General features: G+C 44.7%; 1 protein-coding gene and 1 long non-coding RNA gene across 11 annotated transcripts in view; one reads left to right on the top strand and one right to left on the bottom strand.

Annotated features, from left to right (window-relative positions):
* The first annotated feature begins 1361 nt into the window (after window positions 1-1361).
* LOC127005588 (cactin-like) lies at window positions 1362-17884 on the top strand. Of its 9 annotated transcripts, none has more exons than XM_050874522.1 (10): window positions 1362-1578; window positions 4033-4653; window positions 4711-5791; window positions 6379-6533; window positions 6983-7183; window positions 7843-8035; window positions 9759-10029; window positions 12393-12597; window positions 14721-15170; window positions 15865-17884. In XM_050874522.1, exons 2-10 carry the CDS (start codon window positions 4052-4054, stop codon window positions 16292-16294), a joined length of 3588 nt encoding a protein of 1195 aa, XP_050730479.1. In that variant the 5' UTR covers window positions 1362-1578; window positions 4033-4051; the 3' UTR covers window positions 16295-17884. The 9 variants fall into 9 exon arrangements, with proteins under 9 accessions (XP_050730479.1, XP_050730485.1, XP_050730484.1 ...); XM_050874528.1 differs by having other exon boundaries at window positions 4033-4854; window positions 5065-5791; XM_050874527.1 differs by having other exon boundaries at window positions 4033-4854; window positions 5035-5791.
* The window catches only part of LOC127005591 (uncharacterized), a 23668-nt gene continuing 13868 nt past the window's right edge, over window positions 16921-26720 (bottom strand). For both annotated transcript variants that reach the window (XR_007758743.1, XR_007758742.1), the window contains one exon: window positions 16921-17813. This is a non-coding gene — a long non-coding RNA (uncharacterized LOC127005591). The remainder of the gene's footprint in view (window positions 17814-26720) is intronic.

The raw sequence follows: 26720 nt of genomic DNA, 5'->3' as shown, positions 1-26720 counted from the left end.
AGGCATGCTGGTGTGCCGTACAAGGAGAGATCACTTATACTACAGCAGGAAACGTTAACCTGGTAGCAGCGACGGGGCAAATTTGTGGCTTTACCGTGTACCAGCGACGGGCCAGATTTGTGCCATGATATAAACCCCCAAGATAGATGATGCATAAACTGATCACAAATGCGTTGATATATATTATGAAATGGTTTGCGTGAGTGATGATTTTTTTTTTCTCTTAGTGGGGGTCTTCAAGGAACGATCCCCGCAGCTACTGGGTTAAAGGTGAGAGGAGTGAATGAAACATACGTCTGCAATGAGAGTGTGTGTGTGTGTGTGTGTGTGTGTGTGCGCGTGTGTGTGTGTGTGTGTGTGTGGTACGAATGAGAGAGAAGAGAGATAAGGAGACAAAGCAAAACGTTTCGTGAAAGGAGAAGAGAGGAGCATAAGAAGGGTTCCTGAGGTGGTAAGTGGGAGAAAAAAAATCATTGAAAGACTGAAAAAAAGGAAAATTTCTGTAACTGGCAAAAGCTACCAAAATTAATTCATAGAAGATTAGATTGTGAAATTACTTAGTGTGTGTGTGTGTGTGTGTGCCGTAGCAATGATGGTCGAATAAAATATGATAAGGAAACGAAAAAAAGCGAAAAAAATGAAGTCAAGGAGAGAGAGAGAGAGAGAGAGAGAGAGAGAGAGAGAGAGAGAGAGAGAGAGAGAGAGTGTGTGTGTGTGTGTGTGTGTACGAGGGAGAGAAAAGATAAGGAGACAGAGTAAAACGTTTCGTGAAGGGAGGAAGAGAGCAACATAAGCAGGGTTACTGAGGTGCTGAGCGGGAGAAATAAAAATAATCATTGGAAGGTTGCAAAAGAAGTAAGGAAAATCTCTATAAATGACAAAAGCTACTAAAACAAATAAATGATAAAATACAGGGACAGACCACGATGGAAAATATAAAGTAAAATATAATAAAGAGGAGCCGAGGGGAAGCTTTGGAAGGTAAAATACAATAGGAAAATTTACGTAAGTGTCAAAAAGCTACTAAAACGAAACTTGAATAATACTGAATCATAAAATACAGGAACAGACCACGAAAAAAAGCCATGTAGACGTAAAATAAAGGGAAGAGTGATGAGGTGCCGATGCAAAGGCGACATTCAGACATCTCACTGCCAGATTGTTGTACTCAGAGCCTCATATTTACCGGTTTCTGAGCCATAGCTATTGCCAAAAAGCACCAATAATTAACCATTTGAACGCTAAATATATATGAAGGCAGTTATTAGGGTCGAGGAGGCAGTTTTTGGGTCGGAAATCGGCAAACATAGGAGGCTGAGTACGACAACTTAGACACACACACATCATCATCATCATCATCATCAGGGAAACGTTGTGTTGTTTGGCCGCGGCGGGACGTGAAAAAACTACGAGAAAACTGCAAATTAGAGACGACCTATAACTACGAGGACCCCGGAGACACGAGGGACAAGTAAAGTGAGGCTGACGGAACGTGATAAGCCAGCCAGGAGTGAGGGAGGCGAGGAGCAGGGCGCGGGAGAGGCTCGAAAAGGCAGCCGCGCACTGTGATGACCCAAGGTGAGGACGGGGCGGCGGTAAGGTTGTTTTATTAATGCTCGTCTCGTCTCCTCCTTTATCCACGGGTTTTCTGCTGTCATGTGTGTGTCCTGCTAATCTTCAAGCCGCCCGGAAATCAACAAGAAAGAGTGCAGAGATCAAAACATGCAGAAATGGCCATGAATAATACCTACCTAATGCTTCTGGCCACCACGCTGACAGGTATCTAGGCTAGTGATGAAGAAGGGGCAGCCACCTCCTGGAAAGTTTATACAGTATTGATTCTTTTTAGTCCCTGAATGCAATGCAGTTAAAAATTTGGTAATTGTGGAGATTCACTACGCGCCTCCAAAATACGATATTACACCTTCATATTATACTTAAGGGACAAAATACATTTCCCTTAACCATAATATGAAGGCAGAAAAACTTAAAAGTAAAGAAAAGTGATAAAGGTGGTGAAAAGCCATATTATACATACGCGCGCCGTGTTGGTGTCAGTGGCGGCGGGGAGGTGAGCAGTGTTGCCAACGATTCAGTTAGCGATGGTACGCTTAGTTAGCCATTAGCCCACGCATGTGAGACCAGGTCCACCACATGTGGTTATTTTTTTTTTTTAGAAAATGCACCTTTACCCAAAGGGTTTTGTGAAGGTTTGGGCTGGGTATAATATTAGGTAAAGGTGTGTATTCTAAAAAAAATAAAAAATAACCACGCGTGGTGGACCTGTCTCTCATGCGTGGCCTAATCGATTAGTTAACAAAACGCACCATCGCTAACCTAGTGTACCATTGCTAACCTAGCGTACCATTGCTAACCGGATCGTTGGCAATACTGCCACCGCCGCCGACACCAACACAGCGCGCGAATGTATAATATGCCTTATCACTACCTTTACCACTTTTTCTTTACTTTTAAGTTTTTCCACCTTCATATTATGGTTAAGGGACATGTATTTCGTCCCTTAAGTATAATATGGAGGCGTAATATTGTATTTTGGAGGCGTGTAGTGAATCTCCACAATTACCAAAAATTATATACTTCAGGAAAATAGAAGAGGGGTTGAAGGGAGTCGAGGTGGGTGAAGGCCCCTGTTAAGGTTACGTAGGCTAAGTTTGGATAGGTTAGTTTAAATTAATTCAGCATGCGGTGTTGGCCAGCAGAAATATGCAGTGCAGGACGGGGTGGGGCGGCAGCGGGGTGGTCTACTATGCTGTCTGGTGGTAACGGGTGGGAGCGGGGCGGTGGTGGGTGCACCCCAGGCATTGAAAAGTCAACCATTTTGTGATTTCCAGAAAATAAAAGTATCCCATAATAAAAAGCATCATATTTTGCCAAGAAATAATCAGTCATTGTCTCAAAATAAGTACATACCCTTTCCTCAACAATCCCCACTATAGGTTACATTAACCAATAAAATCATGCATTTCGTATCACACTTTGTCATGGGGGTTCATCATGGCAAGTGTGGCCCCATCAGGGAGGGCCGTCCTGGTCAGGGTCCGCCTTGACCATAATTCTTTGTGATGTTGAACCTTGCAGAAGTGGTCCTGTAGGTAATTATGGGGAATCACCATGTGTCTCAATCATTACCCCCACGAGAAGATTTCCCTTTAAACCAAGATCAATTACTGCTTTAATTCTTTACTTTTAACAGTGTATACTAAAGGCTAGATTCCAGAGAAGTTATGAAATAACAAAGAAATTGTTTCTCCATACACTGTTTGTCTTTCTTTATAACCAGGAACTTGCTGAATGGGGGATGAGGGGTTTTAGGGAAGTTATATTAAGATTAGGGGTGGCAAGGGGGTGAAGCCCCCCACCAAGAGATGCCATTGCTGCCACAAGCTGGGATTTTTTAGTCACTGCCGAGTGTCTTAAGACTACCCACATGCTGTCTTGAAGACCACCTATCAATCCGGACTCTAGATTCTCTCTAAAGAGAGGATCAAAGATGAGCTTCTCGGGGCAGTTTGGTATGAGCCAAGCAAGATGGCATGACCATAAACATTTACCTGTGCTATAACAGACTGGGGCCAACCATCAGGCCCCACCAAGAAAGCCAACCGGCGCCACAGGCTAAAACATAAAGAAAATAAAAAAGAGAGTTCATGATAATTTTACTACATCTTATCTTATGTTGTCTGGATGTCTCATATATGAGCATTTCTGATATCTTTACTCCATATTGTTGAATATGAATGCCTTATATGTGACAGTTCAGGATATTTATACTTCATCTCTTGATTTTCCTGATTTTTACTCCATCATACATATTATCATTAACTGGTGTGTTTGTGACTTGCTGGGTGAAAAAGTGGGGCCAAGAGTCACACATATTAACCGTCATGCATATTTTTAACGGTCATGTGTATTATTAAGCATCACAAGTATTATTAACCCTCATACATGTTATTAACTGTCACACATATCATTAACTACATATTATTAACGGATTGTGTTTGTGACTTGCAGGGTGACCAAGAGTGAGAGGATGAGGTCAAGGGAGAGGTCAAGGTCACGGGAGAGGTACCAGAATGGGTCACGAGTGCGGGGCAGGAGTGGGTCGAGGCCGAGAAGATCAAGGTCAAGAGAGAGAGTGAAGAGGTCAAGATCAAGGGACAGAAGGGCAAGCTCGAGAGACAGAATCAAGAGGTCAAGATCCAAGGAGAAATCCAGAAGGTCAAGGGATAGAGTCAGGTCAAGGTCAAGGGATAGAGCCAGGAGGTCAAGGTCAAAGGAAAAAGTCATTATAAAAAGGGAGAGGTCAGAGTCTGGGTCAAGTGAGGAGGAAAGCAGTGAGGCAGAGGCAGAAGAGAGGTCAGATGCTGGGTCAAGTTCAGAAGAGAGTGATGCCAGCAGGTCGCCGTCGAGGGAGAAGGAACGGGAGAGGTCAAAGGTCAGGGAGAGCAGGTCACACTCCAGGGAGAGGAAGAGGAAGAAGTTGAGCTCCAGGAAGAGAGAAATGGTGAATGTGAGGGAGAGAAGGGAGAGGAGAGAGAGGTCAGTTTCAAGGGGGAGGAGAGATTGGCCAGATTCAAGGGAGAGGAAAGAGAGGAGGGAAAGAAGATCAGTTTCAAGGGAGAGGAAAGATAGGTCAGTTTCAAGGGAGAGGAGAGATAGAAGATCAGTTTCAAGGGAGAGGAAAGATAGGTCAGTTTCAAGGGGGAGGAGAGATAGAAGATCGGTTTCAAGGGAGAAGAGAGTTAGAAGATCGGTTTCAAGGGAGAGAAGAGAGATACAAGTTTCAAGGGAGAGGAGGGAGAGGACATCAGTTACAAGGGAGAGAAGAGACAGGTCAGTTTCAAGGGAGAGAAGAGACAGAAGATCAGTTTCAAGGGAGAGGAGGGAGAGAAGATCAGTTTCAAGGGAGAGGAGGGAGAGAAGATCAGTTTCAAGGGAGAGGAGGGAGAGAAGATCAGTTTCAAGGGAGAGGAGGGAGAGAAGATCAGTTTCAAGGGAGAGGAGGGAGAGGAGATCAGTTTCAAGGGAGAGGAGGGAGAGAAGATCAGTTTCAAGGGAGAGAAGAGACAGAAGATCAGTTTCAAGGGAGAGGAAGAGAACACCAGAATCAAGAGAGAAAAGAAAGAGATCACATTCAAGGGAGAAGAGAGAAAGAAGATCAGCCTCTAGAGAAAGGACGGAGAGAAGATCAGGAACAAGAGAGAGAAAGAAGAGATCACATTCACGAGAGAAGAGAGAAAGAAGATCAGCCTCTAGAGAAAGGTCGGAGAGATCAGGAACAAGAGAGGGAAAGAAGAGAAGATCACATTCACGAGAGAAGAGAGAAAGAAGATCAGTCTCGCGGGAGAAGAGGGAGATGAGAAACAGGTCCCCATCACGAGAGAGGGAGAGGGAGATATCACGCAAGAGAGAATCAGCGTCGAGGGGCATGGAGAGGTCACACTCGAGAGGAGGAGGGAGGAACCGGTCACCCTCTCGCTCGAACTCAGGGGAGCGAGAGAGACAGGTCACCAAACACGCCAAGAAGAAACAGAAGGAGAAAAAGAAACAGAAGAAGAAGAAACATGGAAAAAAATCCACCTCCTCCTCGTCTTCCACCTCGTCCATGTCATCCTCGGAGTCTGATGGGGAGGCAGACGGAGGGGCGAACTTCATGGAGAGGCTGCAGGAGGAACGGGCGCGGGCCTTGGATCAGAAGCTGTCCCTCAAGAAACAGAAGAAGCAGCTCGAGACGCCAGCTGAGAAGAGGCTGAGGAGGCTGCAGAAGAAGGTAGGGAGTTTTCTGCATTGCTTCTGTCCGTTCATTCATTCATTCATCATTCTCCTCCACTTCTTTTTCTTCTCCTTCCATCCTGCACCCCACTTTCTTCTTCTTCACCTCCATTCATAGTCCGTCTTCTCCCGCTCTTGGGGTTGAAGTTGTGATGATCTTCCTCCATCTGCTCGGTCCAGTGCTATTCCTTCCTCTATTTCTAACACTTCCAGGTCTTGTTGCACTGTTCCTTGTCTTGTGTTTTGCAGTGACTGACTTTTACTGCTCACCCGTCCTTCCTTACCTCCTCTTCATCTTCCTTATTTATTTTAGTTTTTCATCTTTTCCTTCTCTTCTGCATCGTCCACTTCTTTTTCTTGATCTCCCTTATACACCTCACCTATTTATCTTCTTCCTCTTTTTTCTTCTTCTTTTCCTCCTCTTCCTCCACTTCTTTTCTTCTCCTTCTCTTCCTCCTTCTCCACTTCTTTTCCTTTTCTTCCTTCCCCTTCTACTATCCCCATCTCCTTATCCACCTTCTCTCCTCTTCCCATCTCTACCCCCATCTTCTGTACTCACTTCCTCCTCTTCTCACCCCAACACAGGAAGCCAAGGAGAGGAAGAGGAAGGAGAAGATGGGTTGGGACAGCGAGTACCTCCACTTCACTAACGCCGACAACCCTTACGGCGACAACAACCTTCTCGACACGTTCATATGGAAGAAGAAGCTGGAGAAGGAGGGGCTCACGGACCTCACCAGGTAAGCGTATTGACCTGAGCTTGTGAGGCGGGTAATGTGGGTGATTCAAGGTTGTGAGTGAGGTGAGGTTGACTGGCTGTGTGTGTGGGTTGAGGATATATATAGTAACTTTTTTTTTTATTCATCTACTTCTATTTTTTCTTTCTTTGAAGTGTACATACTCTTTGGCTCCATATATTTTCATCCTTTCTCCTCTCATTTTCTCCCTGTTTTTCTTCTCTCACACTTTGTCCTCTCCTAACAAAAAGACATATCAGTTCTACAGTTCATTACAGTCCCTCACACACTCCTTCCTTCCCTGCCATAGAGGACATAGTGAAGAGGAGCCAGAGCCATGCATGATACATTTTGTTTCCAGAGGTGTCTTAATAGTCTTTGTCACACCTTTTCTTTCTAATTTTCTTCTTATTGTCTCATTGTCCCTCACACACTCCTTCCTTCCCCACCAGAGAGGACATAGAGAAGAGGAGCCGCGAAAAAATGGACGAGAACCGCATGGAGCTGGAGAAGGTAAAGAAGAGGCGGCAGGAGAGGGAGATGGAGCGGCAGGAACGGGAGAAGATCATGGAGCTGGAGCAGAGGCAGCGCGAGGCGGCACAGTTCTCACAGTTCTCGAGGCAGGAGGACCAATTTCAGCTTGAGCAGGCCAGGTAAGAAAGGGATGTGTTGTTTAGAATATTTTTTTGATTTGATTCATTACTTGTTTTTTCACTGATTTATTATTATTATTATTATTTTTTTTTTTTTACTTTTCCAGTGTTTGTGTAAAGTCTGTATAGGAGGAGCACCTTTTTTAGTAGTTTTCCCTCACATTCATGGATTTGCAAATTTTCTTGGGTGTTTTGCTCAGGGGTGTGGAGTCGGTAAAAATACCCTCGACTCCGACTCCTTAACGTAATCATTTATTGTGTAATGTAGTTTTTTTTTTTTCTTTTACATTATCTAGATGTTGCCTACATAAAGTACACATAATTTGGATGTAAATACATGTAAGAAAAAGGACGTCAAGAGAGTCTACCAGCACATCAGGCAGCATCTAAAAAAAAAAGGAAAAAAAAAAAGATTTACAATAGAGGGGGAGGGGCATGGGAGTTGGAGTCGGAGTCGCAACTTTAAAATTTCCCGGAGTCAGAGTCGAAAAATTTTAACTCTGACTCCACACCCGTGGTTTTGCTTTTGCTGCCACTGGTTTGCATGGCAGCCATGACTGTGACTCAAACACTATGCGTGCTATATATTGCTGCACACTCTTATGATGAGCAGGATACATTATCGTGTTTTCAACAACCCTTTCCCCACCCACCCACAGACTGCGGTCACAGATTCGCATTCAGGACGGCCGGGCCAAGCCAATCGACCTCCTGGCCCAGTACGTGAGCTCCGAGGGAGACGTGAGTGCGGTGGACATGCACGAGCCGTACACCCACCTCACGGGGCTCACCCTGGTGGACCTGGAGGACCTGCTGGAGGACATCAGGGTGTACATGCAGCTGGAGAAGGAGGTGTGTGTGTGTGCATGTGTGTTCAGGCACTTTCTTAATCACTTACCTTTGTGTATATTACATGGCTGGGCTTAGTGTTGGGGGCTTCGTGGTGCAGTGGTTAGCACACTTAGCTCACAACCAAGAGAGCCCGGGTTCAATTCCTGGGCGGATTGGAAAAATTTGGGCGGCTTTTCCAATACCTTACGCCCCTGTCCATCCAGCAGTGAATGGATACCAGGTATTAATCGGGGGTTGTGTCCTGTCTCCTGGGGTCTGTTCTCTTCTATAATTCCTTCCCCTTCTGTCTCTCTCCAGCATATGACCACAGATGTTGCGCCGACTAAACGAAACTCTCCAACTTTCTGGGCTTAGTGTGTGAATTTATAGTTATTTTTATTACAGTTCCTTGAATTCACAAAAAGCTGTTGGGTGGTGTAATGATTAGTAGGCTTAGCTACAAATTCACAGGCCTAGGTAACCCTGATGTCATACAGGCCCTGTATCCCGGGGTATTGGGTTATTACCAACTACAATGTCAAGGGCCACTGAGAGAGATGAACACCGAGGCAGCCTTATGTCTGTCCCAAACTTTACCTTCACAGAGATAACCAGACTTAGATTGCATAGCTTGGCCTGATCAAGTTTATGTGGAGTGGCAGTACTCCTCCACATTTACTCTTATTAACCTGCTCTGTCTGTTAAATATTTGTCTTTTAGATCTCTCCTTAACCTGGTAGCAGCGACGGGCCAAATTCGTGGCTTTACCGTGTAGCAGTGATGGGCCAAATTTGTGCCATGATTTAAACCCCCAAAAACAGGTGATACATAAACTGATCACAAATGCGTCGATTTATATTATGAAATTGTTTGTGTGAGTGATGATTTTTTCTCATTTTTCTTGCTTAGAGGGACCATTAACCCTTTCCTTGCGCACAGTCTGGACGCGACTTTTCCCTCAGGCGCAGTCAGGGAGCCCAATGGGGGGGTTCTTTTAACTTCTGTATCTCAAAAACTATTCATCACAGCTAAAAACCAAAAACACCACTGGAAAGAGGAGGTTCAGATCTATAGGAATCGGTCATGTATGCCTCTCTTACGAACGTACATGCACGTTCTGGGAGTGTTGAATGTTAACACTGTTGCGGGATGATCAGCCATATTGAGGTAACTGCGGACATCTCTTTTTCAGACTCTGGCAAGGGAGTATTGCCAACTGCAATATTTACAACTATTTGGTCAAAGAATCAGTCAGGTGACAGGTGAAGCTATGTAAAAATGCCGCTATATTGGGCAAGAACATCCACCAGTTACTCATCTGTAGATTTGCCACGCTGGGCTGATATGATTTTCCACCAAATTTAGTGAAGAACCCACTCAATTGGCAATCCTGTGTTGTGAGAATTAGTGTTGGAACACTCATACGCAGGAGATTTGAGTGCGGCTGGAGCTCGCAGCGAGCGTTTAGTGCCACCAGCAAATACGCCTAACGCCCGCTGCAAGCGTTTGGCAATGAAAGGGTTAAGAAACATGATCCCCACTGCTACCGGGTTAATTGGATTTTTATGCTAAATAACCACTATAATGAACTATTGGGAACTTGTACAACTTGCCGTCCTATTCTATTTCCCATTTTCTCTTTCTATGTATCACCATCATTCACCCTCCAATACTTGTTTTTCAACTTTATTTTGTTTACATTCAAGTTTTCTCCCCACCAATGTTTGTGTTCCTCTCCCATCAGGACATCAACCAAAGCTACTGGAACGACCTCATCACCATAGTCCAGGACGAGCTGCGGCGCCTCAGACAGAGGGACGCCGCCTCCGTCGACCTCTCTGCGCACCACCGCCAGGGGATCCACGCTGCCGTCGCCTCCGATGTGTCCACAGTCTTCACCAATAAGTCCGTGGCGGAACTAAACCAGCTGCAGCGGAACATTGAGTCCAAGCTTGCCGGGCCCACCACAGGCCTGGACATTGGTTACTGGGAGTCTCTTCTCTCACAACTCAGAGGTAGGGGTGTAGGGGTGTAAGGGTGTGTGTTTTGTGTGTTAAAGGGGTGTGTGTAGGGGTATTGGTAGAGAGTGTAGGCAGTGTATAGGTGTAAGGGTGAGCTTTTTTGTGCTCAGTTTCTCGGGATTTCATGTTTAGTGGAGTCGTTAGTGTTCTTAGGCAGTGTTAGTGGTGTTGTTAGTGTGCTTAGGCAGTGTTTAACTCGGTAACTGTGGGGATCATGTTTCTTAAAGGCCCCTCTAAGCGAATTAAGGAGAAAAATCACCACTCGCGCAAACCATTTCATAATATACATCAATGCATTTGTGATCAGTTTATGCATTACCTATTTTGGGGGGTTTATATCATCGCAAAAATTTGGCCCGTCGCTGGTACACGGCAAAGCCACCTATTTGGGCCGTCGCTGCTACTGGGTTAACAGGTGTAAGAGTGTGTCAAGGGTGGAGGGGAATATCAGAGGTGTGTGGTATGGGTGTGTTTGGTGATTGGTAAGGTGCATGCTTGGGGGTGTCGTGATTGGTGGTGGGGTGTATTTTGTAAGCGTTAGATGTGTGTTTTGGGGTGTCAGGCTGTGGTAGGATGTTTAGGGAGGTTTTTAAGTGAGAGGGTGTGTTTGGCGAGTTTACTGGTGGTGCAGGGTGGTTGTAAGGTGTGGTTTGGGTTTCTTTTGTGTGTAAAGGTGAGCTGGGAAGGTTCAGGAATAGTATGGTGGGGTGTAGGGAATTAGAGGGTGTTGTATAGGTGTATTCAGGGGTGTCAGGGTTTGTGTTTGAAGGTGTTAACCCGGTAGGCGGTGGCCGAACTGGTAGCGTACTGGACCCACATTCGCCGCGTGATGGACGACGCGGGTTCGAATCCTCACGCTACCACTCGGATTTTTCAGTCACCGCTGAGTGGCTTAAAACTACCCACATGCTGTCCTGAAGACCACCCATCAACCCGGACTCTAGAGGAAGCCGTCCAAGCGAATCAAGAACGAGTTCCGGAGGGCAGCATGAGCCAACGCAAGATGGCGCCACTATAAACACTCGCCTGCGCCAGAACGGGCTGGGCTGACCATCAGGCCCCACCTGGAAGAAGCCTTGGGCCGACCATAAGGCCCCACCGGGAAGATGCCTACCGGCGAAATAGGCAACAACGTAAAAAAAAAAAAAAAAAAAAAAAAAAAAAAATAAAAAAAGCAGTGATGGGCCAAATTTGTGGCTTTACCGTATACCAGCGAAGGGCCAAATTTGTGCCATGATATAAACCCCCCCAAAATAGATGATGCATAAACTGATCACAAATGCATTAATATATATTATGAAATGGTTTGTGTGAGTGATGATTTTTTCTCATTAATTCGCTTAGAGGGGCCTTTAAGAAATATGATCCCCGCAGCTACCGGGTTAAGCTGGTATGGTGTGGGGTGGGATGTGTTTTGGGACTGCTTTCTGGGCCTGTCACTGCTCTGGACGTCAACTTCTGGGAGACTCCACCACTGAGCTTTGTGTGTAGAGTGTAGCAGAGGGTAGTATGGGTGTGTTATGGAGTGTTGTGGATTATATGTGTTTATGAAGGTGTTAAGTGTGATTGATATGCATTGAAGGTGGTGTGTGTGTGTGTGTGTGTGTGTGTGTGTGTGAATTGTTTCCATGTAAGGACCACTTTTTGTTCTCTATTCATGGATGCAGTGAAGGAATTTTTGACACCTTTTCCTCATCATGAGTTGAATGTGCCAAGACTGCAAGAATTTTAGCTCTTCTCGCCTTTAGCATCCCTATCTCGTGGACATTTTCAAAATCATTCACCAGTACCCTCAAAGGTCACCACTCATCATCTATTTCTTCACAGCAGCCAGTGTTTAAACATCCAGAAACCAACCATATTTATAGTTAATCAGGTGTATAAAAAATCAAGTAATCCATATATTATACTTTATTTAAATAGCCATTGATTTGTGAGAAGTGTATTTACATGTATTTTGTTAGGGAATACAATGAGCAGACCCCAGTAGCATATTATAACAACTCAGCAGTGGACTTCCATACTCACAAGGTAGATTTATGTTTGCTTTAACCCGTCCGCTGCGATTGGCACAGATTTGGCTTTCACTGGTAGCCTGGTAACATATAGTCCCCGATCTTTCTCTGCCTCTGTGGTGGATAGTGGAGTGTTTCCCATGTGGTACTCGTATTCTGGATTCCCCCTCCCAAGGTGCATGACTTTATATTTTTCTTCACTGAATTTTAGCAGCCACTTTTTACTCCATTCCTGTAGCTTGGTGAGGTCTTCTGGTAGGTAATCTGCAGTCAAAGGGTTTAGTCTAGGAATGAAGCAAACAGGCACAAAAAATATACTAATAAGGCACAACTTTCTTTCAGCCCACCAAGCCAGAGCCAGACTGAGGGAGAGACACAGAGACAACCTGAGGAAGAAACTGGAGATGCTGAAGGCAGAGCAGGGCGTCAAGGAGGAGGAGGAGGATGAGGACGATGAGGAGGGCCAGGAGGAGAGGCGTGTTGAGGCGGCAACCATCACAGTGAAGGAGGAAGTGCCGAGTGAAGAAGAGATTGAGGAAGAGGAGAGGTAAGGGAATGGAAGGATGGGAGAGAATTTGTTGAAGGGGGGACTGTGTGGTTCCCAGTTCCCAGTGTTATTGCATACTCAAACACCAGTCTCCAGCCCACCTGGGTCAATAAACAAATACATATTGCTACTCACACAGCCAAATTTATGATAAGTTGCATCAACCAGCATGATTATTTTACATTACTGATGAAGTGCAAGTTTCTTTTGGTTCAAAACTTGTGTTCATGTGTGTGTGGCCTCATCCTAGTTTGAGTTCACTGCTGTCCACAAAAAGGCCTACCAAAATTTCTAGGCCCCAACCCAAGTGTGATTCAGATTCTGGTGTCAGAGTACAATGCGCAGGCTTTGTCTGGGAAACGGGCAAAGCCTGCAGGACACTGCTTGACAGTGTGGGTGTGCCTTTACTATCCTGGATAGAGGATGATTTATATTGCATTCAGTACTTTTGACGGATCTGGTTGGGGCAGGAGAGGACCCCTGCGCCATCAGACACACCCACCCCCTCTTCCTGGGGATCACTAGGTTGGTGCATGTGAGGGACAAGTGTGTTGAGCCAGGCCCAGGGTTAACCCCTCAGTGGACTCCCCATGTGGGTGCCTGAAACATCCTGAGCCTCTCAGAGCATCAATGACCACCCCATCTGTCAGCTGAACTCAGGAGGCTGAGAGTGGACATAGTGGGGCTGTCTGAGATGAGGACACCTGGCAATGGAGAGATCAGTTGAGGGGTTACACCTACTAGTGGTCAGGCCAGAGCAATTATGCTCATGTCAAGGGAGGGCTATAGCCATTTCTAGTCAACTGCAGTCCACTGTCGTTGGGGTTGCTCACGTTGATGAGTCTGTGATGCTGGTGAGGCTGAAGCACACCTTGGGCTTCATGTCTTATTGCAGTGTGCGCCCCTACTAAGATGTGCGGACTTGAGGAAAAAGAGATGTTCTATGCCAAGCTTGACTATAGTCGACCAGTGCCCCCCACGTGACACACTCGTTGTCATGCCAACTTCTGTCACTGTCACTGGCACGAAGAGAAATGGCTACGAGTCATGCGTTAGTCCCCATGTGTGGCACCAGAAATGTAAACAGTTTATTCCTGAACTTTTCAAAGTTCAGAAGGCTGCAGTTCCTGGTTCCAGAAACAGGAGCCTTGCAGCTGGACTTGGTATAACAATGCTGGTGGTGTGGCAAAGGAGGTCGATCACATCCTTGTTGGTACTTGTTGGATGATCCTCCAGAACTGTAGCACTTTCCGGAGTGCTGATTTAATTCAAATCGACCAGAGACTTTTTGTTGCAAAACTTAGGATATGCTTCAGGTCAAAGAAATTCTCAAAATGCTTTAAGGGACATCAGGGGTGGGTGAGTGAGGTGAAACTTATTATTCTGGCATCAAGCCAGCAAAGGCATTCCACAAGTGTACCAGTGGTTTTCCTGCTAATGATATCATCTCTGCTTGTGTCCATCACCCATGTACTGGCATGGGCTTTGGTAACAGTGTTTTCCCATTGTGCATTGCTCAATAGTGTGGACAGGCCTTAAGTCAGATGACCTGAGAGGCAGGAGGTTCAAGAGTCATCACACTTATATTGCTTCACTAGTACATGTGACTGCTTAGCAGCAGTTTGGATACCACTCATTGAAGCTTGTTTAGGATGCATTATGGATGAACTTTTGAACTCTAATACTAAAAAACACAACTGTGTTGCAAAGTTACTCGAGTCTCACGGCTCAGTGGACAACATGGAGGAGCGGGTTCATGTGTACTGTGTTGGTGCAATGTGAAATTTAGTTACATTTCCATACATACATTTTAATATTGCATTCATAAATTGATTATTTTTGTGAAAAAAATCATAAATTAAAATATAGACATGCATGGGTAAAGCAATCTGTATAAAGAATTATCTGAAACATTTTCTTAAAAATTCATTTACCATCAGGTGAAGTCATCACTCTTCATCCATAAGGCAACTGTCTGTCCTCTTGGGGTTCAAGGGTTCTTGGTGGCCCTTCCTTGCATGGTGGGAGGCAGCACTGTGAATATGCACAAACAGGTCAGGGAAAGATAAATCAAGTTTAATATTTCAGCAAACTCAACACTTATTCTCTCTATTCCACCACAGAGCCAGGAAGAAGAGGAAGAAGAGAAGGGAGACAGGAGACACTGAAATCCCCGAACCAAGTGAGGTAAAGGAAGAGCGAGACAAAGAAGAAAAGGAAGAAAACGAAGAGGAGGAAGGGGAGAAGGAGGAGGAAGGGGAGAAAGAGGAGAAAGAGGAAAAAGAGGAAAAAGAGGAAAATGATGAAGAGGAGGGTGAGGAATGGACCTCAGACCACGAGGGTGACACAGCGATCTCCACCTCCCTGGCGGCGTATGCGGCGGGGCGTTACTCCCCGCGCCTACTGGCCCCCAACAAGCTGGAGCCGGGGACGGTGGTGGTGGACCCCGAGGAGGACGAGCAGCGGCTGTTGTGGGCACGACAGCGGGTGGTGGGCGCCGGGCAGCCTGTGGAGAATGTGTTGACGGCGGAGGAGAAGGTGATGCAGCGGGAGGCACAGCGGGCGATGACCAGGTACGTTAATGTTGGCGTATTAGTGTTGCCGTGTACTGGGTTTCGTATTGGGTGTTTATCTGCTATCCTATTCATCTATTCCTTCATTGTATTATTAACGTAGAGACAGCAGATGAGGAATTAAAGGAATGTAATAAAGAGGTATGGAAGAGGCAGTTTGAATCAAGAGATGAGAGGAATTGCACACGTAAGGAGTATGAAAATAAAAATCAATGTAGGTCTGTCACCTCCACAAGGGAGAGGGACAGAGGAGGCAGTACAAGGTCTGTTCAAAAAGCATCTGACCTAATTATTTTTCTTGGATACCTGCTCTCAGTTCGTCATTCATTACATACGCCACTACTCTCCTATTTCTTTCCCAAGTATCCCTCACATCACTTTCTACTCCACTATTTTCATGGCTCTTCCCTCAGTCAATAAATATTTCACTCATGTGCATCTCAGTTATTACTATACTCTTTCCTTCCCTCTCTCACAACTCTTTCTACTTCACTTTTCATACCTCTTCCCTCAGTTTTTAAATATTTTGCTCATGTGCATCCCAGTTAATTCTCTTGCCTTCCCTCTCCTTACCATACAACCCTTTCACCACCCTTTCTACTCCAATCCTTTTCCCTGGACCTCATCAAACATAATATTCTTTTTTCCCACCATCCTATTCACCACATCTCTCTCCCTCTCTCCCCACCCACAGCGAGGAGGCCCAGTTCAGTGTGGAGGCGAGGCTGGACCCCCAACACTTCCTCTGGTCAGACAAGTACCGGCCACGCAAACCCCGATACTTCAACCGCGTCCACACTGGCTTCGAGTGGAACAAGTACAACCAGACTCATTACGACATGGACAACCCCCCGCCCAAGATCGTCCAGGGCTACAAGTTCAACATCTTCTACCCAGACCTCATCGACAAGTCCAAGACCCCACAGTACGAGCTCGTCCCCTGCAGCGACAACCGGGACTTTGCGCTGCTCAAGTTCACTGCCGGGCCGCCCTACGAGGCTATCGCGTTCAAGATCGTCAACCGCGAGTGGGAGTACTCCTACAAGAGGGGCTTCCGCTGTCAGTTCCACAACAATATTTTTCAGCTTTGGTTCCACTTCAAGCGTTACAGATACAGGAGGTAGTGGAGTGGTTGTGACGTTAACTACTGTGAGGGTGTTCTAAGAGGGGGGTGAGGTAGGCTGCATTTACTAAAGGGTGGAGAGCATGGAAGGGTCTGCTAGGAAGGTAAGAAGGGGTGATTATACTGAGTTATCTGGTGAAGGAATGGACTAGAAGGTGTGTTGAATAGGGTGAGGAAGGCTGCACAAGAGTGAGGTGTTGGGTGAGGTGAATGCAAAGGACTGTACTAGGTTATGAGGATGTGATTTTGGATGGTAAAGAAGAGCTGTACCAGACTTAGGTGTTGGTTGAAAGGGATGCGAGGACTGCAGGGTTAGGGAAGGATGTGTCTGCAGGGTGTACTTGACTATGGTGTGAGGAGGGTGTGTTAGGAGGGTCAGAAGAGTTGTATCGGACTTGGGTGTAGGGTGAAAGGGCTGCCAATGGACTAGGATGTTGAAAGATTATGTTGAGGGTGATGCCCCCTTCACACTGTGCCAACTCTGGGCCACAATAACTCAGCAACTCGGAGTACACGAGGTCTTGGGCGTGAAATTTTTATGTGAAAGGGTCGCACATGATGGAAAGAGGTCTAGAAATGATCGCCAGATGCTAATTCGCCACAGTGTGAAGGGGGCTTAGAAGTCGCTGGGTTGTCGTGGCCCAGAGTCGGCACAGCGTGAACGGGGCCTAAGAAGTGCTGTACAAGACTGGAGTGTTTGGTGTGTAAACTGTAGGGTGTCAAGAGGGTGAGGATTAGGTTTGGGTGTAGGGTATACCAGTGAACTAGGGCATTGAAAGGTTATGTTGGAGGGTAGGAAACACTGTGCTAGACTGGAGTGTTAGGTGTGTGGTGAAGGGAGGGTGGGCAAGTGAGGGTGAGGGTTGGGATAGGGTACAGGGGAAAGGGGATGCAAATGGGCAGTGGGGAGGAGAGGTTAAGGGGAATCAAGGAGTCTAAACAAACATACATCTCTGAGGAGTGCAGTGCAACCCGCCATTTTTGTTTAATTTTCAAGGCGTTATGTTAAGGGGCTATTACACTGGGCAAATTTTCCGTGGATCTAAACTTCTAAAGTCAAACCACAATTTCCGCTATCTTGGTTCTCATTCGTTTCTTGTTATTGCTGCTGATGATGATGGTGAGTAATACCGTCTTCCTTTGGTGAAATCTACTGTAGCTTTGGAAGATCGTGGACTCGTCAGAAAACCACACCAGCGGAAATTGTGGTTTGACTGAAGATCCACGGAAAATTTGCCCGGTGTAATAGCCCCTTTAGTAAATGTGTTCTGGATTTTACATTGAAGGTGTCATGTGTTTGTAATGTTGTATCAGAGTTTTGTAAATAACTGAAATCTTCCAATACTCACCATGTAATGCACCATGGATATCAGCTGTGATGTCTTGGTGTGTATGGCGAGTGTTGGTCCTCCAGATAACACAGAGGCCGGCCAGATTCACAGCTCCTCTTGATTATGTTCACGTGGCAGGTGAAGATGTGTGGCCCTTCATGCTTCCTTGATAGTGGCAGGATGACTTAGCTGGTAATAGAATGAATAGTTAAGTATGTACAGTTGTACGAGATATTTTTTAAATGAACTTCAATTGCCTAGAGTTTGCTTCATTACCCTAGTTAAGAATCATTATTAACTAGTGATTCTATTCAATATTCTTAGTTAATGGTGTCTACATCGTGAAAGGAACAAGGAACAGATTCGAGAGCAACAAATAAAATCACACCAAGTCCTGGACCAGCACATCCAACTACTACTACTCTGCTATTTTGATATATTTGTTCCCCATTGAGTAATTCCCTGACAGCCTCTTATAACTGGTATCCATTTCCAGTACCGTGTATATTAATTCCTCACACCTTGCTCCACTCGTAATTCAGGTCAAGATTGGCAGGCTTTTGCAATCCTCTTCAGGTAGTTTCTTCCATGACCTCCAAATAGGTTAACATAACTGTCTGTTTCCTCACCTATTAATCAGAAACAATGGGTGTCAGAGAAGGCCAGCACCGAGCCCTGAGGAACTCCACTTGTTACTTCCCTCCACCCTGGCATGCTGTTCTATGCTACTGTCCTCATTTTTCTGTCACTCAAAAGTCTCATCCACTCCAGAAGCTCTCATCCACTACAGAGGCTTTCATCCACTGCAGAAGTTCTCATCCACTTCAGATGCTCTCATCTGCTCCAGAGGGCTGCCTTTCAGTCTTGTATGCTCCAACCTCCAGACTGATTTTTCCATACGAACTTTTACGCATACGAACATTTAACCTTACGATTTTTTTCCATCACAATTTTTTTGCATTACGAACTTTTGACATGAACTTTATACCCAACGTACTCTATCCTGACGTACTTTAGGCAAACGAACTTTATCCTACGAATTATTGCCATACGAAGTTTTTCTATACAAACTTTTGTCCAGAACCCCTCCAGACCAGTCACCTAAGTGGTACCTCAATGACTGCTTGCTCAGATACACAAGTCACCCAGCTGTCTTCAGTAATGCATCAATCGTCCTTGAGCAAAAAACTGTGTGCCTGTTTATGTATGTGTGTGTGTGTGTGTGTGTGTCCTTCCCTGTGGTTTGGTTTGATAAAAGAGTTAGTCCTTGGAGTTTCCCTTCTCTCTCCTCCCTTAGTCATCCATTAACTACGTCCTGCATTACTTCCTCCCTCATCGCTTTGCCTCCCTCTCCTTCCTTCTTGTCTCATTTCTCCCATCTGCTTCTTCCTTATCTCACGTCTTAAATCCACCCCTCTCTCATCTCTCTTCCCTCCCTCTTCCTCATCTTTTTCCCTCCCTCCCTGTCTTCTTTCTCCTCTTTTTCTCTCCCTTTCTTCTCTCTTCCCTTCCCTCCCTCTTCCCTTTCTCTGTTCCCCTTCCTCTCTCCTCTCTTCATCTCTTCCCCTCCTTCCCTTTCTTCTCTCTTCCCCTTCCTCCCTCTTCCTTTTCTCTTTCCCTCCCTCTTTTCCCTCTCCCTCTCTCCTCTCTTCCTCTCTTTTCTCATCCCCCCTTCCCTTCCCTCCCTCTTCCCTTTCTCTGTTCCCCTTCCTCTCCCTCTCTCCTCTCTTCATCTCTTCCCCTCCTTCCCTTTCTTCTCTCTTCCCCTTCCTCCCTCCTCCTTTTCTCTTTCCCTCCCTCTTTTCCCTTTCCCTCTCTCCTCTCTTTCCCTCTCTCCCTCTCTTCTCTCATCCCCCCCTTCCCTTCCCTCTCTCTCTCTTCTCCCTTCCCCTCCCCTCGGCCAGGCTTGCATCGTTCTCTCCCTTAAGTAAATACATCATCCCCTCCACTCGCTGACTCCTCTTCCTTCCATTTGTCAGGTGACTTGGACTCTTCTTCAACATTTATCTTCATTGTTTCTTCGTCCTGTTTTTTGTCTTGTCCTTGTTCTTTCCTTGTTTTTGTTTTTGTTCTTGTTCTATTTCTTCTGTTATCTCTTTGTGGTTCATGTTTCTTCATCTATTTTCTGTTATTTTTTGTTTTTGTTTATTCTGTTTTTATTTTTCTGTGTTGTCTGTTTGTTTTCTCTTTCTTCTTCTGTTTTCCTTTTTTTTCATCTTCGTCTTCGTCTTGTTTTTCTTCTTTTTCATCTTCTTTTTCAACTTTTTCTTCTTTTTTTCTTCTTTTTCATCTTTTTTTTTTCATCTTCATCTTCTTCCTTCTTCTGTTTGTTGTTCTTTCTTCTTCCTTTCTTCTTCCTCCTTTCTTATTTTCTTTTCTCCTTCCCTCTTTTCCTTTCTCCTTTCTTCTTTTCTTCTTTACTTTTTCTTCCCATATTGGTCTTTTTCCTTTTTCCAGAATTACCTCTTCTTAAACCACCACCTCCTCCCCCTCTCTCATGTGACTGAAACGAGACCCCTCCTCCTCTTCCTCTTCCTCCTCCTCCTCCTCCTCTTATACCTCCATCAGGACCATTTACTTCACCTCCTCCTCCCTTCCATATGTCTTCCCTCCTCCTCGGCCCCCAACATTCCTTCCGGCAAAACAGTTTCAACCTAGAAAAAAAAAAAAAAAAAAATGGAACAGGTTATATAGGAAATCTAAGAAGACCTACTACTACTATTACTATTACTACTACTACTACTACTACTACTACTACTACCACCACACCCATACTACCCGCTGTGCTGCATTCCTCTATCTCCTCCTCCTCCTCCTCCCCTCTCTCTCCATCTCTCTATCTCCTCCCCTCATCTCCTCCTCCTCCTCCTCTTCTCTCCACACACCATTGAACGTTTTTACACCATACTACTTTCACCCAAGCCATGCAAGTTCTTCACACACACACACACACACACACACACACACACACACGAAGGTTGTGGGTTGTGTCTCTCTCTCTCTCTCTCTCTCTCTCTCTCTCTCTCTCTCTCTCTCTCTCTCTCTCTCTCTCTCTCTCTCTCTCTCTCTCTCTCTCTCTCTCTCTCTCTCCGTAACCGCAACTCTTTATCTGCATCCTTCGGGGTTTTGACATCCTTCTACTCTCTCCTACCATTTTCACCTTCTCGGAGCCAATATCTCCCCATCTTCGTCCCTGCAGCTTCCCTCATCTCTCTCTCTCTCTCTCTCTCTCTCTCTCTCTCTCTCTCTCTCTCTCTCTCAAAGCTATGAACTTATCAGGATCAGTTCGGTTTTTGTCCTAACTCGCGGCTCGGTCTGGTTTGGTATGGTTTGGTTTGCTCTAGTTTGGTCTCTCTCTCTCTCTCTCTCTCTCTCTCTCTCTCTCTCTCTCTCTCTCTCTCTCTCTCTCTCTCTCTCTCTCTCTCTCTCTTTTGCAGCATGATTTTTTTTTTTTTTTTACAACAAAGGAGGCAGCTCAGGGGCACACACAAAAAAACAATAATAAAAAAAAGCCCGCTAATCGCTGCTCCCATAAAAGAATCAGAAGAGGTGGCCAAAAACAAGGTCAAATTCGGGAGGAGAGGTGTCCTGATACCCTCCTCTTGAAAGAGTTCAAGTCGTAGGCAGGAGGAAATACAGATGAAGGAAGATTGTTCCAGAGTTTACCAGCGTGAGGGATGAAAGAGTGAAGATGCTGGTTAACTCTTGCATAAGGGGTTTGGACAGTTTAGGGATGAGCATGAGTAGAAAGTCGTGTGCGGCGGGAGTGGGGGAGGCATGCAGTTAGCAAGTTCAGAAGAGCAGTCAGCGTGGAAATATCGATAGAAGATAAAAAGAGAGACAACATCGCGGCGGAATTTAAGAGGTAGAAGACTATCAGTAGGAGGAGGAGAGCTGATGAGACGAAGAGCCTTAGCCTCCACTCTGTCTAGAAGTGCTGTGTGGGTGGAGCCCCCCCACACGTGAGATGCATACTCCATACGAGGGCGGACAAGGCCCCTGTATATGGATAGCAACTGTGCAGGGGAGAAGAACTGGCGGAGACGATACAGAACGCCCAACCTCGAGGAAGCTGATTTTGCGAGAGAGGAGATATGAAGTTTCCAGTTGAGATTTTGAGTTAAGGATAGACCGAGGATGTTTAGTGTTGAAGAAGGTGACAGCTGAGTGTTGTCGAAGAATAGGGGATAGGTGTTTGGAAGTTTGTGTCGAGTTGATAGGTGGAGAAATTGAGTTTTTGAAGCATTGAAGGACACAAGGTTCCTTCTGCCCCAATCGGAAATGATAGCAAGGTCTGAGGTTAAGCGTTCTGCAGCCTCCAGTCTGGAGTCGTATACTTCCTGTTGTGATGGTCTTCTATTGAAAGAAGTTGAATAATGCAGAGTGGAGTCGTCGGCGTACGAGTGGACAGGGCAGTTTGTTATGGAAAGAAGATCATTGATGAATAACAGGAAGAGAGTGGGTGATAGGACAGAGCCCTGTGAAACGCCACTGTTGATAGGTTTAGGGGAAGAGCAGTGACCATCTACCACCGCAGAGATAGAACGGCCGGAAAGGAAACTGGAGATAAAGGAACAGAGAGAGGGATAGAATCCGAAAGAGGGCAGTTTAGAAAGCAAAGACTGGTGCCAGACTCTATCGAAGGCTTTCGATAGGTCTAGCGCAACAGTGGAAGTTTCACCGAAACTGCTAAGAGATTTCCAGGCCTTTCAGTAATTTATCTTTCTTTCTATTTCCTTTTTTCTTTTTCTTTTTTCCTTTCCTTTTCTTTCTCTCACTCGTAATATTACAATCTAACTTCTTCGTATTTTTTTTGGGAGTTTTTCTTCTTTTACCTACCAGCCTACCCAACCATGCACGCACTCAGTACCTCGCCTATCATTTCATATATTTTCTCGTTTTCCTATTCGTTATTTTACTTGTTTTCCTATTCCCGTTATTTTATTTGTTTTCCTATTCCCGTTATTTTACTTGTTTTCCTATTTCCGTTATTTTACTTTTTTTCCTATTCCCGTTATTTTATTTGTTTTCCTATTCCCGTTATTTTATTTGTTTTCCTATTCCCGTTATTTTACTTGTTTTCCTATTCCCGTTATTTTACTTGTTTTCCTATTCCCGTTATTTTACTTGTTTTCCTATTCCCGTTATTTTACTTGTTTTCCTATTCCCGTTATTTTATTTGTTTTCCTATTCCCGTTATTTTACTTGTTTTCCTATTCCCGTTATTTTACTTGTTTTCCTATTCCCGTTATTTTACATGTTTTCCTATTCCCGTTATTTTATTTGTTTTCCTATTCCCGTTATTTTACTTGTTTTCCTATTCCCGTTATTTTACTTGTTTTCCTATTCCCGTTATTTTACTTGTTTTCCTATTCCCGTTATTTTACTTGTTTTCCTATTCCCGTTATTTTACTTGTTTTCCTATTCCCGTTATTTTACTTGTTTTCCTATTCCCGTTATTTTGCTTGTTTTCCTATTCCTATTATCTCATTCATTCCCTCCTCGTTTTCCATCCTTTACACCGCCCAGCCTTGCACGCGCCCAGACCTTCGTCTTGCACCAAGTATTTTTTATTTAGTATTTTTTAATCTTAAATCCTCGTCTTCTTCGTTGTCATCGTAAGAGACCTGCATATCTCGAGGCAACGATGAAACGTACCCAAGCACCACACACACACACACACACACACACACACACACACACACACACACACACACGGAGGAGAGGATTAAGGTTCTTCACACGCCTAAATATATCTTCGTTTCCTTTATTGCTCTACGTAACTCTCTCTCTCTCTCTCTCTCTCTCTCTCTCTCTCTCTCTCTCTCTCTCTCTCTCTCTCTCTCTCTCTCTCTCTCTCTCTCTCTCTCTCTCTCTCTCTCTCTCTCTCCAATATGCAAGCCCAAACAAACAAGACACAAACACAAACAACCCAAGCACTCGTTCGTCCGCTTCGCACTTCCAATCAAGAAAGTGACAGGTGGTGTTGACTTCCTACGGCCCAGGCTGCAGCTCTTCCTCTTGACCTTTCACATCCTCCTCCTCCTCCTCCTCCTCCTCCTCTTCTAGCTGCTTTCCCTCCCTCGTCCAGATCCTCCTCTTCCCTTTTCTTCCCTTTCATTCACTTTTCATGCCTTTTCTTTCCATCCCCTTCCATCCCTTTCATTCACTTTCCATGCCTTCCCTTTCCATCCCCTTCCATCCCTTTCATTCACTTTCCATTCCTTCCCTTTCCATCCCTTTCCATCCCTTTCCTTCCCTTTCATTCACTTCCCATGCCTTCCCTTTCCATCCCCTTCCATCTCTTTCATTCCCTTTCCTTCCCTTTCATTCACTTTCATTCACTTTCCTTCCCTTTCATTCCCTTTCATTCACTTTCCTTCCCTTTCCTTCACTTTCATTCACTTTCCTTCCCTTTCCTTCACTTTCCTTCACTTTCCTTCACTTTCCTTCCCTTTCCATCCCCTTCCTTCCCTTTCATTCCCTTTCCTTCCCTTTCATTCACTTTCCTTCCCTTTCATTCACTTTCCTTCCCTTTCATTTACTTTCCTTCCCTTTCATTCACTTTCCTTCCCTTTCATTCACTTTCCTTCCCTTTCATTCACTTTCCCTCCCTTTCCTTCCCTTTCATTCCCTTTCCTTCCCTTTCATTCACTTTCCTTCCCTTTCATTCACTTTCCTTCCCTTTCATTCACTTTCCCTCCCTTTCCTTCCCTTTCATTCACTTTCCTTCCCTTTCCTTCCCTTTCATTCACTTTCATTCCCTTTCCTTCCCTTTCATTCCCTTTCCTTCCCTTTCATTCCCTTTCCTTCCCTTTCATTCCCTTTCCTTCCCTTTCATTCACTTTCCTTCCCTTTCCTTCCCTTTCCTTCCCTTTCATTCACTTTCCTTCCCTTTCCTTCCCTTTCATTCACTTTCCTTCCCTTTCATTCCCTTTCATTCACTTTCCTTCCCTTTCATTCACTTTCATTCACTTTCCTTCCCTTTCATTCACTTTCATTCACTTTCCTTCCCTTTCACTCACTTTCCTTCCCTTTCATTCCCTTTCATTCACTTTCCTTCCCTTTCATTCACTTTCCTTCCCTTTCATTCACTTTCCTTCCCTTTCATTCACTTTCCTTCCCTTTCATTCACTTTCCTTCCCTTTCATTCACTTTCCTTCCCTTTCATTCACTTTCCTTCCCTTTCATTCACTTTCCTTCCCTTTCATTCACTTTCATTCACTTTCATTCACTTTCCTTCCCTTTCATTCACTTTCCTTCCCTTTCATTCACTTTCCTTCCCTTTCACTCACTTTCCTTCCCTTTCCTTCCCTTTCATTCACTTTCCTTCCCTTTCATTCACTTTCCATCCCTTTCAATCACTTTCAATCCCTTTCATTCAATTTCCTTCCTTTCATTCACTTTCCCTTCCTTTCATTCACTTTCCTTCCTTTCATTCACTTTCCTTCCTTTCATTCACTTTCCTTCCCTTTCATTTCACTTTCCTTCCCTTTCATTCACTTTCCATCCCTTTCATTCACTTTCCTTCCCTTTCATTCACTTTCCATCCCTTTCATTCACTTTTCTTCCCTTTCATTCACTTTCCTTCCCTTTCATTCACTTTCCTTCCCTTTCATTTACTTTCCTTCCCTTTCATTCACTTTCCATCCCTTTCATTCACTTTCCTTCCCTTTCATTCACTTTCCATCCCTTTCATTCACTTTCCTTCCCTTTCATTCACTTTCCTTCCCTTTCATTCACTTTCCTTCCCTTTCATTCACTTTCCTTCCCTTTCATTCACTTTCCTTCCCTTTCACTCACTTTCCATCCCTTTCATTCCCTTTCCTTCCCTTTCATTCACTTTCCTTCCCTTTCATTCACTTTCCTTCCCTTTCATTCACTTTCCTTCCCTTTCATTCACTTTCCTTCCCTTTCATTCACTTTCCTTCCCTTTCATTCACTTTCCTTCCCTTTCATTCACTTTCCTTCCCTTTCATTCACTTTCCATCCCTTTCATTCACTTTCCTTCCCTTTCATTCACTTTCCTTCCCTTTCATTCACTTTCCATCCCTTTCATTCCCTTTCCTTCCCTTTCATTCACTTCCCTTCCCTTTCATTCACTTTCCTTCCCTTTCATTCACTTTCCTTCCCTTTCATTCACTTTCCTTCCCTTTCATTCACTTTCATTCCCTTTCATTCACTTTCCTTCCCTTTCATTCACTTTCCTTCCCTTTCATTCCCTTTCCTTCCCTTTCATTCACTTTCCTTCACTTTCATTCACTTTCATTCACTTTCCTTCACTTTCATTCACTTTCCTTCACTTTCATTCACTTTCCTTCCCTTTCCTTCCCTTTCCTTCCCTTTCATTCACTTTCCTTCCCTTTCATTCACTTTCCTTCCCTTTCCTTCCCTTTCATTCCCTTTCCTTCCCTTTCCTTCCCTTTCATTCACTTTCCTTCCCTTTCATTCACTTTCATTCCCTTTCATTCACCTTCATTCCCTTTCATTCACTTTCCTTCCCTTCCATTCACTTTCCTTCCCTTCCATTCACTTTCCTTCCCTTTCATTCACTTTCCTTCACTTTCCTTCCCTTTCCTTCCCTTTCCTTCCCTTTCCATCCCTTTCATTCACTTTCCTTCCCTTTCATTCACTTTCATTCCCTTTCCTTCCCTTTCCTTCCCTTTCCTTCCCTTTCATTCACTTTCATTCACTTTCCTTCCCTTTCATTCACTTTCCTTCCCTTTCATTCACTTTCCTTCCCTTTCATTCACTTTCCTTCCCTTTCATTCACTTTCCTTCCCTTTCATTCACTTTCATTCACTTTCCTTCCCTTTCCTTTCCTTTCATTCACTTTCCTTCCCTTTCCTTCCCTTTCCTTCCCTTTCATTCACTTTCATCCCTTTCATTCACTTTCATCCCTTTCATTCACTTTCATCCCTTTCATTCACTTTCATCCCTTTCATTCACTTTCATCCCTTTCATTCACTTTCCTTCCCTTTCATTCACTTTCATTCCCTTTCATTCACTTTCCTTCCCTTTCCTTCCCTTTCCTTCCCTTTCCTTCACTTTCATTCACTTTCATCCCTTTCATTCACTTTCCTTCCCTTTCATTCA

The sequence above is a fragment of the Eriocheir sinensis genome, chromosome 30 (genome assembly GCF_024679095.1).
Source record: "Eriocheir sinensis breed Jianghai 21 chromosome 30, ASM2467909v1, whole genome shotgun sequence".
Lineage (NCBI taxonomy): Eukaryota > Metazoa > Arthropoda > Malacostraca > Decapoda > Varunidae > Eriocheir > Eriocheir sinensis.
This window is presented reverse-complemented; position numbering and strand designations above follow the sequence as displayed.